We start from the raw sequence: 19509 nt of genomic DNA, 5'->3' as shown, positions 1-19509 counted from the left end.
GGAGGTAAAACACTTGGGCAGCCATTCCGGCCAGCGGCTTTCAGGGGTTAAGAGTGAAGCCCCTTGAGGTTCCCTTAGGAAACCCCTCGCATGCCCAACCGCCTGCCCTCAGCGCGCCCCAGTGGCCTAATGCGGCCTCTCTTTTTTTGGCGCGGGCGCGGGATGGGGGGGCTGTGTGTGTGTGTCTCTCTCTCTCCCCCCCCTCCCCTCCGCTGGCAGAGGCAGGTCCAGGCGCCGGCCAATGAGCGCGGGCGAGCCCGGGAAGGGGGCGGCGCTTCTGAGCCGGTATATGGATGCGCACGTTGCCCGTCTCTGACACCCGCTCGCCCTTTCGGCCAGGTAACGGCATCTCTTGAGGGGAGACCATGATGGCAGCGGAGGCAGCGCAGGCGGGCGGCTTTCTGGGCCGAGCCCTCTCGTCCACCGAGCCCGCTCCGGCCCTCGAGATCGGCGGCGGCTGCGGGGCCGTGGCCGAGGCGCGGGTGCTGGTGATCAACACGGGAGGGACCATCGGGATGGTGCCGCAGCCGGAGGGTGAGCGAGTGAACTTGCTGGGCAGCATGGAGGGTTGGGTCTGTGCGTGTCTCCTGTGGGAATAAACACCCCGCGCCACCTTCCCCTCCACATCAGGCAGAGGTCCCGACAGGTGGGAATTCGGCAGGTGAAGCTTTCCCCATCACCTGTTGAACTTCAGCCTGATAGAGTTTCCAGAGGGGTTGACCCGGTAGCCTGTTGCATCAAAAGCGACAGAGTTTTGTAGTACCTCAAAGAGCAATGCTCACCTCACCCACTTTAATGGGAGTAAATAATTTTCTATAGCTCAGCTGGTGGAGCATGAGACTCTTAATCTCGGGGTGGTGGGTTCGAGTACCCCCATTGGGCAAAAAAAAAAAAAGGCATTTCAAGGGGTTGGACTAGATGACCCTTGTGGTCCCTTCCAACTCTACAATTCTGTGATTCTAACATTACAAACCAGACTTATTCATGAGTAGGATTTGCTCTTAGCTTGGCTTTGGGGGGATGGCAGAACACTCCATCTGATGTTATGTGCAGAGTTGCAGGTAGTACATGGGAGGTGGGGATTGTGAACACGCAGCTGGCTAGAGGAAGCCCTATGTGCCGTGTTTCTCTTCTAGCTCAGGGTATTGGGCTACTTATTCCTTCCTCCAAGCAGGTATTTGGACTTGTAGAATGGCTCAGAGTGTTCCTTTGTTTCAGTGGCTACATGCAGAAGAGAACAAAGCTCACATGGGCATAGCCAGGATTTTTGTTAGGGGGGCAGAACCTCAGTTAGCTATATATTTTTATTGATTTTTACTAATTTGAGGGGGCAGCTGCCCTTCCCTACCCCCCTGGCTATGCCCATGAAGGCTCATGTACTGTTTAGTTATTAGGTGATGTGCCGTTTGTGCATTCAAAGTTGCGGAAATTCCAGTTATTAAATGGTAGAGCCAGGGGTAGGCAATGTGGTGCCATCTATATTTTGCTGGATTCCAATACCCACAATCCTTAACTACTGACCAAGCTAAACTGACAGAGGTTGATGGGAGCTGGAGCCCAGCAACATCGGGAGACGGCCATGTTTGCAACCCCTGGGCTAAAGAGACACTCTATATAACAGAATTTGTAGACCTCTTAATGACCTTTTATCCAAGAAGGACATGCTCAAATGTCACATAGCATCACTCAGTTCTATTTTTCTAGAAAAAGAGGTGCCGGAACTCACCATGAATACCTCCCTCGTTCTCTTAGAATGGCAATGGTGCCCACCTGAGAGGTGCCGGAACTAAGTCCAAGTGAGTTCCAGTTGAAAAAAGCCCAGGCATCTCTGTTTCACATCCTGCTGAACTTGCAACCCCAGCAAGTTAAAACAAGGATAAGGAAATTCAGGTGGAGGCAGGGGTGTGGGGTGTCAAATGCATCTTCTCAAGCCTCTTTGGCCCACAAAACTCTCCCCAGGCCCTCCCCTCACTAGTCCTCCAGTGTTTTTGGCTGGCTGGTATGTGTCTTTGAAGTCTGATAATCCTCCTTGTGTGTCTGAATGGAGAGGGATAGAGTATATGTGTAGATACTAGCCTCCTGCACAAAGGTAAAATTCACATTCATTGCTCTACCCATTTTCCTCTGGCTTTGACCACCACTGACATGTGGCCCCCATAATGTCGTCTGTAGGGAAATGTGGCCCTTCCGTTGAAAAACGTATCCCCACCCAAGTTAATACTGGTTGGGAGAAAGGATATTTTCATTACCTTTCAGTATGTGTTTATAGCCAAAGTTGAGATGCTAATCTGCATTAGTGAGTTTGAAACCAGGGAACATAGTTTAGTAAACACAGAATGTGAGAGCATGGCTACTGCAACTCCACCTACAAGGTCACAGCTTTCTCCAGATCACCATTAATGTAGAGCAGCAATTTCACTAATGCAGAGACTGAAGAAGTGGGATGTTTACCCTTCTGCCACTCTTTAACCATTCTGATCAATCTGTGTACAGTAATGTGGTTTTGAAAGTGGAGTTTGTTCAAGACCTGTGGTTTTCAAAATCAGGATAGCTAGAATGTGGCAAAAGGTGATAATTCTTCATCCCTTTGATGTATGCTTAGCCACATTAGTAATTATTAATTCAGAAATGAGGTATCAAATAGAAGTGACATTAGGAGTTCTGTGAGAAGATCTTCTATGTATTTTGCCGTTAGGTAAAAGGAGCCATCTCCATTTCTTTTCTTTTTTCCTTCCACTATGGACAAACCCATTACATTTTCCTTTTAACAGCTGCTACCAGTGCTGTTTACTTGTTATTAGCCGTTGGAGAGCATTGGTTGCAAGATGACAACTTTATTTATTACATTAGCCCATGCTTCAGTCAGGCTAAGTCCACACCGTACATTTAAAGCACACACACCTCTGAATCTTGGGAATTATAGTTTAAGGGTGCAGGGAAATGTAGCTCTGGGAGAAGTAAACTACAGTTGTCAGGATTTAGGGGTAATTTAAATGTATGGTGTGTATGTAGCCTCCATTTCTTTGTAAAACAGGGCAGTTTTGTGCAACAGGACAGGGACAAATCATCTTATTTCATATTTTGCTTCAGGAAGGATAAACTCAACTGTTTACATGCAATGTATGAGACAGACTGAGATCCTACAAGTTTAGAGAAAGTCAAGATTCCTTAGTATGGCATTACTTGTGCTGAAGTGGACCATACTGTGCTTGTGTTTATTCCATTTAATAAATCCGTTATACCTTTCCATTGTAGAGATCTGCCAGAGGTCATTAATTTGTTACAGTTTTTAAGGATAACGTTCATTAATTTTAAGACGGGTATGCAACAGACAACTCACCCTTTGATTAGTCTTAATCACACTTGTTACTTTGAAAATACAGGATTCATAATGAAAGCTTGTGAACCATGTGTAGTTCTGAATCAACCTAGGATGGTTCCATTTTCCTCATCTGAATTGATTGATTGCATTCCTTCCTCAGCAAAAGCAAACCAAAAACAAATAGCAGCAACAGGGGGTAGGTGTGGGTTGGTGCAATCAAGATAAGGAAAACTAACAGAAGGGAAAAGTTACTATTATGGATATATTACATTACATTATATTATTTATTTATTACATTTGTCAGTAGCTTTATTCTGTGGTTCAGCTCAAGTGGCAAAATATCTTGGGCTGGCCTTGGGAGGGAGAGAGAAAGGATGCAAGAGAGGGCAGTGATGATCTTAAGTTAAGAGATAAATGCATAGATGGGCAATTTAAAAAATGTATAGAAGTACAGAGGGATTTAAAAGCACAGCCAAAGAGAAAATAAAAGCAGAATGAGTGAAAAATAGCTTTTTTGCCTTCTTTACCTGGTAGTCCTGTCTTTGTAACTTTGTTAGGAGAGTCATTAATGATGGCAGTTTTCACCTGGGTGACATGGAAAGCATTGGGTGGTATTCAATGTGCTTGTCACAGGGCAAGGATTTATGCCTGCGCAATGGAACTCCTCCCCTCCTCTCTCACCCCCCCCCCCCGAGAATCAGAGGGAATTTAGAGAAGTAAGCAACCATCTTCCTTGGCAGGATGTTAACAAAACCACTCCTGGAAGAGGGGGACCTAAGCCCCACCAGAAATGCAGTGGGAGGATGGGCAGCCATGGCATGCCTCCAACAATTCCAAAAAAAGAGGGCTTCCTAACTCCAACCTCATTTTAGTCCGTCTTATCTGCTGCATTGGAAAGCTCTTCTCATCTATCGGAGAAGCAGCTGTACTGCATGGTTGGGCTTCTGAGCTTGTGCATGTGTCTGCCTGCCTCCACGATTCATTCTGGATTGCAGGATTGCTATGGCCTAGAGGCACCCAATGAAGTGCTGATTCCGAGGAATGGTGAAATGTGAGAGGCTAATCTGGGACCGCTTGGAAGAAGGCCAAGGGCCACAGATTGCCCACCTCTGTTATGTATGTTATATACAGTCATAAAAAGGTAAAGGGACCCCTGACCATTAGGTCCAGTCGTGACCGACTCTGGGGTTGTGGCGCTCATCTCGCTTTATTGGCCGAGGGAGCAGGCGTACAGCTTCCGGATCATGTGGCCAGCATGACTAAGCTGCTTCTGGCGAACCAGAGCAGCGCACGGAAACACCGTTTACCTTCCCGCCGGAGCGGTACCTATTTATCTACTTGCACTTTGACGTGCTTTCGAACTGCTAGGTTGGCAGGAGCAGGGACCGAGCAACGGGAGCTCACCCTGTTGCGGGGATTCGAACCGGCGACCTTCTGATTGGCAAGTTCTAGGCTCTGTGGTTTAACCCACAGCGCCACCCGCGTCCCATATACAGTCATACCTTGGGATAAATACGCTTCAGGATAAGTATTTTCGGGTTGTGCTCCATGGCGACCCGGAAGTAACGGAGCGCGTTACTTCCGGGTTTCGCTGCTCGCGCATGCTCAGTCAAAATGACGTCATGCGCGGAAGCGGCGAACGCTCACGTTCTGTTCAGGATGCGAATGGGGCTCTGGAATGGATCCCGTTCGCATCCCGAGGTACCACTGTATATGAATGTAAGCCGTCCAGAGTGGCTGAGGAAACCCAGCCAGATGGGTGGGGTATTAATAATAATAATAATAAAAATAATAATAGTAATTCTGAAGCCTCTAGGTATAGGCAGACGGAGATAATTCAGATGGACTCTAAATGTATAGCACCATCTGGATCCTGTACATCATGGGAAAGGTTTCTTTGGTCTTAGCTGTGCAATTTACATTATGTATTTCATCAGTTGGGAACAAAGCATATGTGTAGCAAGTCAGCTGGAAACCGAACACTCGTCTGCTGCATCTATTGAAAACAAAAGTGCAGAGTTTCTGTCAGTTTGCCACTTCCTTCCCCACCTCCACATTCTCAGAACTTGCACTTCTTGTAAGGAGGTAGTACTTGAGATGTGAATCATTGAATGCTCTGTAATATACGTTACCACTGAATTCATTTTGCATTAAAGAATGTACTGTACAATTTTCATTCATTTCTAGATGTATCCCTGGATGTAACAAGTTAAGCCATGTTGTCAAAATTTCCCACTTTTTAATAGTGGAAAAACAAAAACAAAATGTATTTTTCTCTCTCCAATATTTTTCAGGTTATTTTCAGTTGCAAATAGTATGTACTGATCTCGGCTCTTGAAATTCTAGCACATGAATGTGCTCAAAATCACTTGTGCTTATGGCAACTATCCTAAATTATGCATGTAGCAAAATTCTGTGTGTGTTTTCCTGCAAGTCCTGCAAGGAAATCAATGGCATTCAATGTAGAGTATAAACCTTCATTTGCCATTACACTGTTTTTCTTATCTGCATTTTTCATCAGAGATGACTCGATCTGTAATACATCAAGGAAATAGCTATTTTATCTGCAGTGGAACTGGATGTTTATGTGTCTTTGCCCAAGGGCTTATGTGTCAATCATTAATAAACAGTTAGTGTCTTGATCCAACTTTCATTTTCCATGTGTGAGTTCTATGGAAGTGAAGACTGCAGGTAGATTTTAGTTATTTCAGATTTGAAACACACATATTTCCCAGTTTACCATTCAGATTGTTTATTTCTGTTTACAGACAGTAACCTGTCCCCTACAAAAAGCTTGTTACTTGCCTCTGGAGGTTTTCAAGCAGCTTTACCCTCCTTGTTTCCTTTCTAATTTAGGCAGAGAATTGCAACAGCTGCATGTGTCATGTTTATTGTGAGCACTGCCCTTAGCAAACACTTCAGATGTTAGTGAAATGTGGCAAAGTGGGTGAAGTTAGGTTTCCCTGCAAGCCCATCCCTTTTAGGGAGTGTTCTCTTAGAAACCTCTAACCTTGACTTTAGCTTCTGTCCTACATGAATACCTGCATCCTGGGCATATGGGCCAGCTATGTCTAATCTTACTTTAAAAAAATACCCCCCCAAACATAACATAAACAAAAGCAAATAAAAATAAATAAATTGCCAGCTGACATTAACATATTCGATCCTAATTTAAACATAATTGTGTAGGATTCACCTAATATGACCTGTCGTGCGGAAGCTCTGTGTAACAATATCTGCTTGTGAAATGGGGCCTTTGCATCCTGTGCACCCCAAAAATAGGCTCTTTTGGGGGTGTCAGGGAAACGCTTGAAGCCACAAATTAATATAGGCAGTCCATATCTAAATGATATCATGCTTATAAACCACTATTATAAGCTGTGTTCAAACAGAAAAGGCAGCGTGTGGGAATGTTCAGGGATGCAGGAGAGCATATATTGTTTGATTACAGTGGTACCTCGGGTTAAGAACTTAATTTGTTCTGGAGGTCTGTTCTTAACCTGAAACTGTTCTTAACCTGAAGCACCACTTTAGCTAATGGGGCCTCCTGCTGCTGCGCCGCCGCTGCACAATTTCTGTTCTCATCCTGAAGCAAAGTTCTTAACCCGAGGTAATATTTCTGGGTTAGTGGAGTCTGTAACCTGAAGCGTATGTAACCTGAAGCATATGTAACCCGAGGTACCACTGTATATCCTTTCCAACTTGTGTTAATAAGTTCCACAGTTTAGCAGAGTAACATTCCCCTTTTTAAACTTACACAGCAGATACGTTTGCTCAGTCTCGCTAAAGCCTCTATAATAAGTTTTGTTGGTAATTCCCCATTTAGGCCCTCATAAAACGATAGACATGACACAGTCAGTAATAATAATAATAATAATAATAATAATAATAATAAATTTATACCCCGCCCATTTGGCTGGGTTTCCCCAGCCACTCTGGGCGGCTTCCAACAAAACGCTAAGATACAATAACCTATTAAACATTAAAAGCTTCCCTAAACAGGGCTGCCTTCAGATGTCTTCTAAAAGTTTGGTAGTTATTTTTCTCTTTGACATCTGGTGGGAGGGTGTTCCACAGGGTGGGTGCCACTACCGAGAAGGCCCTCTGCCTGGGTTCCCTGTAAGATGGCTTCTCGCAGTGAGGGAACCGCCAGAAGGCCCTCGGTGCTGGACCTCAGTGTCTGGGCAGAACAATGGGGGTGGAGACGCTCCTTCAGGTATACTGGACCGAAGCCGTTTATGGCTTTAAAGATCAGCACCAACACTTTGAATTATGCTCGGAAACGTACTGGGAGCCAATGTAGATCTTTCAAGACCGGTGTTATATGGTCTCGGCGGCCGCTCCCAGTCACCAGTCTAGCTGCCGCATTCTGGATTAGTTGTAGTTTCTGGGTCCTCTTCAAAGGTAGCCCCACATAGAGCGCATTGCAATAGTCCAAGCGAGAGATAACTAGAGCATGCACCACTCTTTTTATAAAAGTATAAAAAAGAATTTACTCACACATTCTGTTCACAATTGGATCCCAGAAGGCAGACGTAGCTTAGAAAAGCAATATACTCCTGGAAACTATCCTATAAGGAAACAGTCCCTTTGTCCTCTCTTGGCTGGAAGAGAGGACATCTTAGGCTAAGCAGATGTTGCTTCTTCGATGAATGTAGTCAGAGAGAGAGAGATGGCTGACCAGTCCTGCTCTTCTGTTACCTGGGCAGGTGAGGTCACACCCACCTCTAGTCACATGCAGAGGAAGTCTGTCCCAGACAGGAGAAACAGGAAGTTCTGATTGGCTGGTCCAGACATCCCCTTTTATGTCTGCTCTAGGGAAGTTGTACTTGAGTTGACTGCTCTTGAGTTTCACATCCCACACAGTGAGCTCTTAAGACCATTGAGTAGTAGATGGTGGGTGTTTGTCCTTCCAGCCTTGGAGTATATGTCTTTTTGCCACCATAAGGGATGGCAGATGAACAACTTAAGATATAATTTAAGAGTGTATGAACATGATCTGTGTCTAATTTTTGGTGCACAAATTTGTATACAAGTTTTAACCTTATGCAATTAGCACGACATTTCGAGGAACTAGCCTTTATGGTGTTTTGAGATTGCTGCTATTTTTTGTCATCTTGTTATTTACTATTCAATCTTTTTAAATTGTATAAAATAAAATAAATAAAAATTACAGGCATTTATCCAGAGGTTTTGGGTTGTTGTTTTTTTGCTGCTGCCATGCTCTTATTATTTTATGTCATTTATTTAATATTTGTATATGTGTAAGCTGTTTCATACATGTTTTTTTAAAATAATTTTTATTGAATGGTTTTATGTTACAAAAAACAATACAGCCATACTACCACTAAATATAATTAAGAAATAAAAAATTACATACATCGATATTTAGTTTGTTATTTGTTATTTATCATCTTATTTCCTCCCAAATTGCATACAACACCACACATATGTGCAGACACCCACACACCCACACCCGCACAGAAAATGATAATAATGAAAGTAAATATTTTTCCCCTTTTATCTTCCAAAATCTTTGCTTCAACTTTGACTTCTTCTCAAGTCCCTTTGCATACGTTTTATCTTACATTCGAATGTACACAAAACAATAAACCTTTCTATATAATTTTTCTAATACATTCTGAAAACATAATAAATCCTTAATTGTAGTCCACCTCCTTTATCACTCGAATGCTAGCACGGAGTCAAAACTATTATTGTATTTTTGAACATATTTTTTATAAACATCCCATTTTTGCTTTGAGTTTCCTCTGAGTTTCTTAGTCAGTTGAGCCGTCTCCACCAATTCCTGTAATTTGATTTGCCAATCTGTTATTTTTGGAGCCTCGTGATCCTTCCATCCCTTGGCCCCAAGTATACGAGCCGACACCAAGTATACTGCGGTTGCATACAAAAATACCTCTCTTAGATTTTTTGGGATCTCTTTATCTAAAATACTTAATAGAAATGCCTCCGTTTTTTTAGTAAAAGTTATCCCCATCATCTTTTTTAATTCATCGTATATTCCCCCCCCCCAAAATAGTTTCATACATGTTTTGGAGAGATGGTGTAAAATGCCATTAAATAAATAAGAAAGCAAATAAATAAATAAATAAATAAATAAATAAATAAATAAATAAATATCAGAAGCCTATGCTGTATTTGTAGAATTTAAACCAGTTTTCTTATATACCTTGAGCAGAGGATAAGGAGGTTCAACTGTCAGATAAGAAATTAACGAACATTTTCTTTTATTCACATTTTTCTTTTCTTCCTTCTGTTTTCTCAGGCCTTGCTCCTGAGGCCAACATGCTAGCAGGGGCCCTGAAGAAGATCCCAATTCTTCACGATGCAACATATGCCGAGGAAACGAATCTGTATTCCCGCCTTCACCTTGGAGATGACACCTTGGTGCTTCCGTATGTATTAGGGAAAGAAGAGTTTCCTTAGAATTCTGAATCTTTCTGTGTAGTAGCATGTGCTTTTAGCTTTTTACCTGATTGTTAGGGCTTTGTATAAGCCGCTGTACAGAAGTACCGTATTTTTTGCTCCATAACACTCACTTTTTTCCTCCTAGAAAGTAAGGGGAAATGTCTGTGCGTGTTATGGAGCGAATGCCTACTGATGGCAGGGGGATCTGCTGCAGTCATGAGCAGAGGATCCATGGTTCCCCTTCCTTCCCTCCTCCGTGGCTCGCTTTGAAACAGCAAAGCGGGAGAAGAGCCGCTGAGTGAGGAGGAGAGAGGGACAGAGAGCCTGGTTACAAAGCACGGATCCACATGGATCCTCAGGATTTTTGCACTGGGTCACCCCAAATTCACCATCAGATCACATAGCATGTTCATGGCTACAGCTTGCACCAAAAAAATCACGCACCCACTGTAGCATGGGGCCACAGTGGTGCAAAATCGTGGTTACAAAGCATGGATCCACATGGATCCTCAGGATTTTTGCATTGGGCTACCCCAAATTCACCGTCAGATCACATGTCTGTGGCCACAGCATGAACCACAAAAATCATACATCCACTGTTTCGTTTAGAATATTTTTTTTCTTGTTTTCCTCCTCTAAAAACTATGTGCGTGTTATGGTCGGGTGCGTGTTATAGAGCGAAAAATACGGTAGCATAGGATGTGACATGTGCCAGAAATCAGATTCCTGAACACCTCAGATTTCATTTCTTTTCAAGGCAAATTTCAGACCTTCATGGTTGGAGATACTGTATGTTTGAAACTGTTTGGGTGATGAAATCTAAGAAGCCAGTGGGTTGACTGAGGCTCATGCACACTTTTACTTGGTCCATATTTTGATTATACTGTGTACTGATTAATTCTCCTGGATCCGAGAACTTTTCTCATTAATCTACAGCTTTGGCTTGCAAAAATCCGATCTTACTTGCTGCATTGGATCATAGCAGGCACTCAGAAAATTCAAAGAAAGTTTGCTAACCAACCTTCAGTTCAGCCAGTAACTTTCTCCAATGGACAGCAGATTTGCTGTTCATTAGAGAAGTACCTTGGGAATTTGATTATCTTTTTTATAACAGCATACCACTGAGAGGAGTAGTAATTAATACAGTTACAGTGGTACCTTGGGTTAAGTACTTAATTCATTCCGGAGGTCCATTCTTAACCTGAAACTGTTCTTAACCTGAAGCACCACTTTAGCTAATGGGGCCTCCTGCTACCGCTGAGCCGCCAGAGCACAATTTTTGTTCTCATCCTGAAGCAAAGTTCTTAACCCGAGGTAATATTTCTGGGTTAGCGGAGTCTCTAACCTGAAGCGTATGTAACCCGAGGTACCACTGTATTTACAAAAAAAGGAAAAAAAAGTGGTTGGCAGATTGTGTTAGAAGAGGTATTCCTTTTTCTGTCTTACTCATGAAGGAATACTTTTTCTAAGATAGTACCTGCTGTATTGTGTGTATATCATCTTGAACAAAGGTTACTTTTGGTTTTAGAACTCTTATTTTTTTTTACATGCATAAGAACAAAAGAAGGTCCATGTAACTGGATGCAGATTTAATTGTCCAATATTTCAACTGGCTAAGATTTCTTCAACAGAATAGCAGATCAGATAGGAAGAGAAGTTTATGAAGTTCAATTTGTGTCACAGAGTGAACTTCCTCAGATAGCAACAATATCCCCTTATAGGCTTTCTTACCATGCACAGCCCAGTGTTCAGGTCTCCAGTGGAAAAGGGGTTGCAACTAAAATAGTTCATTGCATAAAAAAGTTTTTCTTCTTCTTCTCAGCATTTCTAGACAAAATAAAAGAATTATCTACACCATCCTGGAACTTTCTCCACTGCTTGATTCTTCAAACATGACTCCAGCTGAATGGGACAAGATTGGCAGTCTCCTTGAGGTATTCTGGATTACTCTTGTAATGCTGTTGGTCACAGAAAAAATATTGAGCCATAGCCAACTAAATAAATTTTGTGAGCAGAACAACTTTCACTTTCATAATGGGTCTTCTCTCCTCCCCTCCTCTGGGTGCATCCCACATCATCTCCAGATCTGATCCGAAGGGTTGGGAGAACCCTCAGAACATATCTAGGGGACCACATGGGGAGAGGAGTCACATGCCATATGTAGAAGTCCTCATGCAGAGAGTTACTTAGCACTATTTGGAAACAACCATTGTCTTTCACATTGTGATCCCAACAGCCTAGAATAGTTTACATGCTGACAAAAAGAAACCACTTTCAGTATCCATAGGGTAACTGGCAGGATGTTTCAACACATGCTATTCTTTACCAATCTTCACTGCTGACCAGCAAATGAAGCACATGAATGGTTTTTTTTTAATATTCACAATAACATGCTGTTTCCATTTCACCCCTCTTTAAAAATACATGCGTACCTTTAAAGCTTATTGCAACATAAGATTTGCTCCTCAAGGGATGACTTTCTGAACCAATGTCATGACCACGTTGCTAGAGCAACAGCAACAGTCCCTACATAATCCAGAATTTTGGTTCTACCCAAAGTTTCTAGGATTCATCTGTAAACAGGATCTAACTGGAATCTAGGATCCTGCTCACAGGATTGTCCTTGGAAAAGTCTGATGTAACTTTAATGCAATCAGTTTTCTTTTGCATAGTTCTGGTTTGTGTTTCTTGCAACACATCACCGTTCTTTATCTTGCCACTGCAACTTCCAGTTAAAATCTGTTTGGCCACAAGGTGGAGGCATAATGCAGCTTTGAGCACTGCAAGGTTTATGCATGGTAATGCCAGTTAGACTTTTCTGGAGCACAAAACATTTTGGCCTTGAGTTATTGAGGAACATAACTGATTTTTTTAAGCACTTCAGTGGGATGAGAAATGGAGGACTCATAGCTCATTGGTAAAACACATGCTTCCCATGCATAAAGTCTAGGGTTCAGTTCCTGACATCTCTAATCAAAGGACCTGTGGCCGCAAGAAAGCTTTATGCTGAAGACCTTCAAGAGTTGCTGCTTGTTAGAGTAGGCAGTATTGGGTGAGATGCATCCAGTGGTCTGACTCAATGGTGTATGGCAGCTCTCAATATACAGAAGTATTGACTTGCGTTGCATTTTTGTGATTATGCCTAAAAGCTCTGTGATGAGTGGGCAGTTCTGGGCTAGATAAGCCATGAATCTGACTAAGGCAACTTCATATATTCTTCATACTTTTGGGGGAAACTGCCCTGGAATTTTTGATCTGCCAAATCGGGGAAAGCTAACATGATGTCTTCCAGATAATACTGCACCACAACTGTCTTCAGCCCTAGCAAGCATGGCTTATGGTCAGGGACAATGGTCACGAATGATGAGAGCCGTAGTGCAGTAACATCTGGACGGCATTACGTTTGCTGTTACATTAACAAAGGACTTTCAAATAAACTGCACCCAATGTCTATACATTTCATAATAATAATATTATTTATTTGTACCCCGCCCACCTGCCTGGGTTTCCCCAGCCACTCTGGGCGGCTTCCACAGAGACCAAAAATACACTAAAATGTCACACATTAAAAACCTCCCTGAACAGGGCTGCCTTAAGATGTCTTCTGAATGTCAGGTAGTTGTTTATCTCTTTGACATCTGAAGGGAGGGCGTTCCACAGGGCGGGCGCCACTACCGAGAAGGCCCTCTGTCTGGTTCCCTGTAACCTCACTTCTCGCAATGAGGGAACTGCCAGAAGGCCCTTGGTGCTGGATCTCAGTGTCTGGGCTGAACGATGGGGGTGGAGACGCTCTTTCAGGTATACAGGACTGAGGCCGTTTATATAAGAATGAATAAACAGTGTACCTCGGTTTATGAACTTAATCCATTCCAGAAGTCTGTTCTTAAACCAAAACCGCTCTTAAACCGAGGCGCACTTTCCCTAATGAGGCCTCCTGCCACTGGAGCCCTTCTGTTTTTTGGATTCTGTTCTTAGGTAAAGGTAAAGGGACCCCTGACCATTAGGTCCAGTCGTGGCCGACTCTGGGGTTGCGGTGCTCATCTCACTTTATTGGCTGAGGGAGCCGGCGTGCAGCTTCCGGGTCATGTGGCCAGCATGACTAAGCTGCTTCTGGCGAACCAGAGCAGCGCACGGAAATGCCATTTACCTTCCTGCCGGAGCGGTACCTATTTATCTACTTGCACTTTGACGTACTTTCGAACTGCTAGGTTGGCAGGAGCAGGGACCGAGCAACGGGAGCTCACTCCGTCACGGGGATTCAAACCGCCGGCCTTCTGATCGGCAAGCCCTAGGCTCTGTGGTTTAACCCACAGCGCCACCCGCCACCCGCCAAACCATATATATATATATATATATATATATATATATATTTGTCCAGTAGCACCTTAGAGATCAACTACGTTTGTTCTGGGTATAAGCTTTCGTGTGCGTACACACTTCCTTCAGATACACTGAAACAGAAGTCACCAGATCCATATATATAGTGGGAGGGTGGGGTGGGGTTTTTCTCAGGAGGGTAGTAGGAGATGGGTGATTGACTAAATGGGTATGGTAAACCTGTTGAGGACTGTTAACGACTGCAATTAGTCCTAAGGAAAAAGCAAGGGATAGTATGCAGATTATTAGCATATGTAATGAGACAGGAATCCAATATCTCTATTAAGACTAGGTCTCTCCATAGTTTTCAGTTTAGTGATAAGTTGTAATCCAACAACTTTTCTTTCAAGTCTATTTCTGAAATTCTTTTGTAATAAGACAGCTGCTTTGAGGTCCTGTACTGAATGTTCTGGGAGGTGGAAGTGTTCTCCTACTGGCTTCTCTGTCTTGTGATTCCTGATGTCAGATTTATAACCATTCTCAAACTAAGACACTATTTCCGCTTTTGTGGAGTTGTAAACCAAATCGTTCTTACACCGGACTGTTCTTAAACTGAGGTACCACTGTATAGAGCTCCATGCCATCTTTTGGACAGAAGAGGGCAGCCTTACATTAGAGATTTGCCTCTCTTGAGATTGGATGCTGGGGCTTCCTCCTCATATGTACTATTACAATGGCCCCAGTTTGCTTAATCTGTTCCCGTAAATGGTATAATCCCCAACTAAAAGAGGCGACAAAGAAATCAGACCATATGACTCATTTGCATATGTTAACATTCCTGTTTTAAAGCAACTGCTAAGCTTTTCTTAATTAGCAGTCTTCCTCTGGTTAAGGACACATCATTAATATGTATACACTGAAGAACAGGTCTTTGAATTTTCTCATAATTAGCTACTGAAAGAACTTCATTTTCTGTTGGCTGTATTCTTTAACAATTAATTATGTTCAAGTCAGAGCTTCTCTGGAAGGAAACATTCAAATGCGAGATAGGAATAAACAAATAAATATGGCTCCATTGGTACAGTGTTTTGTTTTGTTTGTTGTTAGGCACACAGCCTGCCTCCTCGGTAATATAAGACAGTGTGGTGTAGTGCTTAGATTGTTGGACTAGGACCTGTGAGACCATGAAGCTCACTGGGTAACCTTGGGCCAGTCACTGTCTCCCAGCCTAACCTACCTTGCAAGGTTGTTGTGAGAATGAAATGGGGAGGACAGAATTACGGGTGGGATTCTGCTAATGAGTCCCAGCAGTGGAAGCCCAGCACAAGGCATTCTGCTTGAGCAATGGGACTTCTTTCTACCCTGTGCTTCCAGAAATTGGCTCAGGAGGGGTCCAAGATAACCCGCAAAACAGCATGTGGAGGGAAGAGAGGGGTGATTGTTCCATCTGGCAAACAGAAGTGCTTGCCTTGATGGAACAGATTAACTTAGTGCCTAGGCACGTCATCTTGAGTATACATAAATCTTAATAAGTCTGGTTTGTTCTTCTGGCTAAATATACACTTAAAAAACCAAACCAGAATTGTCTCACAATGGCAGTGTTTGTATGTCACAACAAACCATGGTTTATCACGATGAGAGGAAATTTATTTTTATACCACCTTTAAAGGTGATTTACAAAACATTTTATGTGCCCACACACATATACCATACTTTTCCGTGTACAAGACGAGGTTATTTTATTTAAAAATTATGTTTAAAAATGGGGGTCGTCTTATACACGGATAGTGCATGGAGGGGGAGTGGGATTGGTTGCTGCCGCGAGCCAGAAGTTATCAGCAGTTATTGTACGTGTTATTGGTGGCTGCAGCAAGGGCAGGTGTTGATTGGCTGTCACTGCAGCAACTGGGCGGGCGATTGGCGAGGGGACAGATGATAGGTGGCTTTTGCAACACGTGTGGGTGGTAGGTTAGGCAGATCAGCGTTTTTTGGCAATCCCCCCTAAAAAAAGCTCAGCAAATCTGGCCAATCTCCCCCCATTTTTTTAATTTGGAGTCCCCAAAAATAGGGGGCGTCTTATACACGGGGGCATCGGATACACGGAAAAATACAGTATATACACTTATACAATAATATTAAAACAGCATTCCAAATAAAAATTAAAATGCAAGTAATAGTTGTTCCCCCTGCCGCCACTGTATGTTGCTTCAATATTTGAATGCTGGCACCTAGAATGCATTTGGTCATTTGAAAATTATTTAACAGCATGTTAGAGGAAAATAGTACTATACTAAAAAATCAACTTATTTGGTGTAGTTTCTTCCCCTTTAAAAATTCATGTTGTTTGACTCTCCCCAGACTATCATTCCTGACCGTTTTTAGAATTTATCTTCTTAATGTGAGAAAATTGTTCTCCATCAACAGATATACTATGAAAAGTATGATGGCTTTGTGATCCTTCACGGCACAGACACAATGGCCTATACAGCCTCAGCATTGTCATTCATGTGTGAGAACCTGGGTAAAACCATTGTACTGACGGGATCTCAGGTAAGCTGCTTCCTTGAAAACTGAGCAGGGTGGGCTCTGTCTTGTGTCAAAGTTAAGCTGACACGTACAAGGTGGGTGTCTCATTCTTACACATAGCAGCCTTGGGAGGTATGTGCTTAATGTGTCTTATTCCACAGATAGGGGACACAAGGCTGTTCTACTGGGGGAAATGGGGCACAACCCCACCAACCTCATTCTGCCCTCAGTCAGCCCCCACCTGCCTGCCTCCTTCCCTACAACCTGTCCAGGGCACTGGCTGTCAGCTTCCTCCTCCATGGTCTCAGTGTTGCCTTTGTAGAACACAGAGGAGGATGGGGAGAAAACTGGAATTACTTATGTTAGCCGGTCATTAGCACTGGCTCCAGGTCCACTGGGCATAGTCCACCGCTGTCCTACCCTAAAACCACTAGTGTCTGGAGGCGGTTGGAGGATGCATGGCGGCTAACAGATTGAGGTTGAATCCTGACAAGACAGAAGTACTGTTTTGGGGGGACAGGGGGCGGGCGGGTGTGGAGGACTCCCTGGTCCTGAATGGGGTAACTGTGCCCCTGAAGGACCAGGTGCGCAGCCTGGGAGTCATTCTGGACTCACAGCTGTCCATGGAGACGCAGGTCAATTCTGTGTCCAGGGCAGCTGTTTATCAGCTCCATCTGGTACGCAGGCTGAGACCCTACCTGCCCGCAGACTGTCTCGCCAGAGTGGTGCATGCTCTAGTTATTTCTTGCATGGACTACTGCAATGCGCTCTATGTGGGGCTACCTTTGAAGGTGACCCGGAAACTACAACTAATCCAGAAAGCAGCAGCTAGACTGGTGACTGGGAGCGGCCGCCGAGACCATATAACACTGGTCTTGAAAGAACTACAGTGGCTCCCAGTACTTTTCCGAGCACAATTCAAAGTGTTGGTGTTGACCTTTAAAGCCGTAAACGGCCTCGGTCCAGTATACCTGAAGGAGCGTCTCCACCTCCATCGTTCTGCCCGGACACTGAGGTCCAGCGCTGAGGGCCTTCTGGCGGTTCCCTCACTGCGAGAAGCCAACTTACAGGGAACCAGGCAGAGGACCTTCTCGGTAGTGGCATCCGCCCTGTGGAACGCCCTCTCACCAGATGTCAAAGCGAAAAATAACTACCAAACTTTTAGAAGACATCTGAAGGCAGCCCTGTTTAGGGAAGCTTTTAATGTTTAATAGGTTATTGTATTTTAGTGTTTTGTTGGAAGCCGCCCAGAGTGGCTGGGGAAACCAAGCCAGATGGGCGGGGTATAAATAATAAATTATTATTATTATTATTATTATTATTATTATTTAGTAGCCTTGCTTTGGGGGGTGGGGGAAGAGAAATACAGTATAGATAGCCAGCGTCTTTCCTCCAGTGGGGCTAATAGCAGTTTTGGAGGGGGTGATTTTGGGTGGGGAAATGGGGTGTTGAAGGGAACAATTAGGCTCCTCTTCCATCAGCATTAGTGGTGTGGTGACATTAGCAGTTTACTGTGCAATGTTTTGAAGTACAGTAAAGGGGGGGGGAACCAAAGCAAAGGAAGGTCTGATAGATCTCTCTTGCCGCTGGCAGTTTTGCCCTTAGTCACCTGCCAAAGGAGAATCCACGGTTGTCCCAGGATAATGGGCTGCCGGTGAACCAGCCCCATCGGGCAGCTGGCTGCCACATTTTGCACTAACTGAGGTTTCCAAATAATATGCAAGGCTGTAGGTTGTCTACTGGGGGAGGGAGGGTGTGTCGTAATTGGCAAGTGATATTTCTTCCAGGTTGAAATCTCCACTCTCCCTCCTCTCCCTGCCAGCATAAAGAATATGCAAAATTAAAGGATAACTTTATGAGGGTTGGGGAGATTATATTGTAAATTCAACTGGAGAAATTCCACCATCTGCCATAGTTTAGAATGATGGAGAAATACGTCCACGTTCCAATAAATCATCTGATAAGAGAACGTTGCATTAATTATTCATGGATTTACACTTGCTTGTATTACATATCCGGAGTCTCCTCCAGCCCCCTATCTTGCTGCTGCTGCTGCTGCTGTGTGTGTTTTCAACAGCAGTCATTTCTTATTCTCTCTCTTTCTTTCTAGGTACCCATATACGAACTGAGAAATGATGGTAGAGCCAATCTTCTGGGGTCACTGCTCTTTGCTGGACAATTTGTAATCCCTGAGGTCCGGTCACCTTCTTGCTGCTAGCCTTACCTCTACTTGTCCTGCATGCCTCTCTATCCTTGATGATTATCACCCCAGTCCTTTCACTGACATTTCAGATTTTGCAGAAATTCAGATATTGCGGTCAGCGTACAAACTGAAAGAGAAGTGTAATTTTCAGTTTATCTTCTTGATAGGGGAGCTTTATAAAACAACAACATATGGCATTTGAGGTTATAAAATCATACATTCCCAAACATTAAATAACACCTCCTTTAATTTAGGATACTAAAGATAGGGGTGTTTTTTTTGGCACAACCCAGAATGTCCCTTTTATAGTAACACATTCTCCTCTTTACAAATTCTATTTTGTACATATACCATTCCATTAACTTGAAATTAGCAGATGCCCAACTGATTTTTTCAAAATGTTTATACACCTCACAATTATTTTTAAAAAGAAAATAGCATCCCATTTCGAATTGATATCAGTTATTAAAGAAATATTGCTTACTAATTTCCCCCAAACATTAGTAATATAGAGCACCACCATCACAGAAGGATAAAATTGGCAGCAACCAACTTACTAGAGGAAAGTGTTGCTTAGGGGAAAGTGCTTTTCATTGGAGTGTGTGTGTGGTAAGCTGGATGCCCCCAGTGGTACAAAGGGGGCCTACGCTCCTGTCTGCCTCTCTAGAAATAATACGTGCTTTCCCAACCATTCTAAAGCTTCTGAAGC

The 19509-nt window shown here is 43.4% G+C and overlaps 1 protein-coding gene across 2 annotated transcripts in view; it reads left to right on the top strand.

The window, feature by feature from the left end:
* Positions 1-215: 215 nt before the first annotated feature.
* Positions 216-19509, top strand: part of ASPG (asparaginase) — a 61564-nt gene continuing 42270 nt past the window's right edge. Inside the window, exons 1-5 of one of the 2 annotated variants that reach the window (XM_080978963.1) lie at positions 216-339; positions 9612-9741; positions 11577-11688; positions 16496-16621; positions 18708-18791. In XM_080978963.1, the coding sequence (XP_080835089.1) occupies positions 294-339; positions 9612-9741; positions 11577-11688; positions 16496-16621; positions 18708-18791 (498 nt within the window). In that variant the 5' untranslated portion in view covers positions 216-293. The other variant, XM_080978962.1, reaches the window with a different exon arrangement.

This window comes from Podarcis pityusensis (assembly GCF_964106645.2).
Source record: "Podarcis pityusensis genome assembly, chromosome: 1".
Lineage (NCBI taxonomy): Eukaryota > Metazoa > Chordata > Lepidosauria > Squamata > Lacertidae > Podarcis > Podarcis pityusensis.
This window is presented reverse-complemented; position numbering and strand designations above follow the sequence as displayed.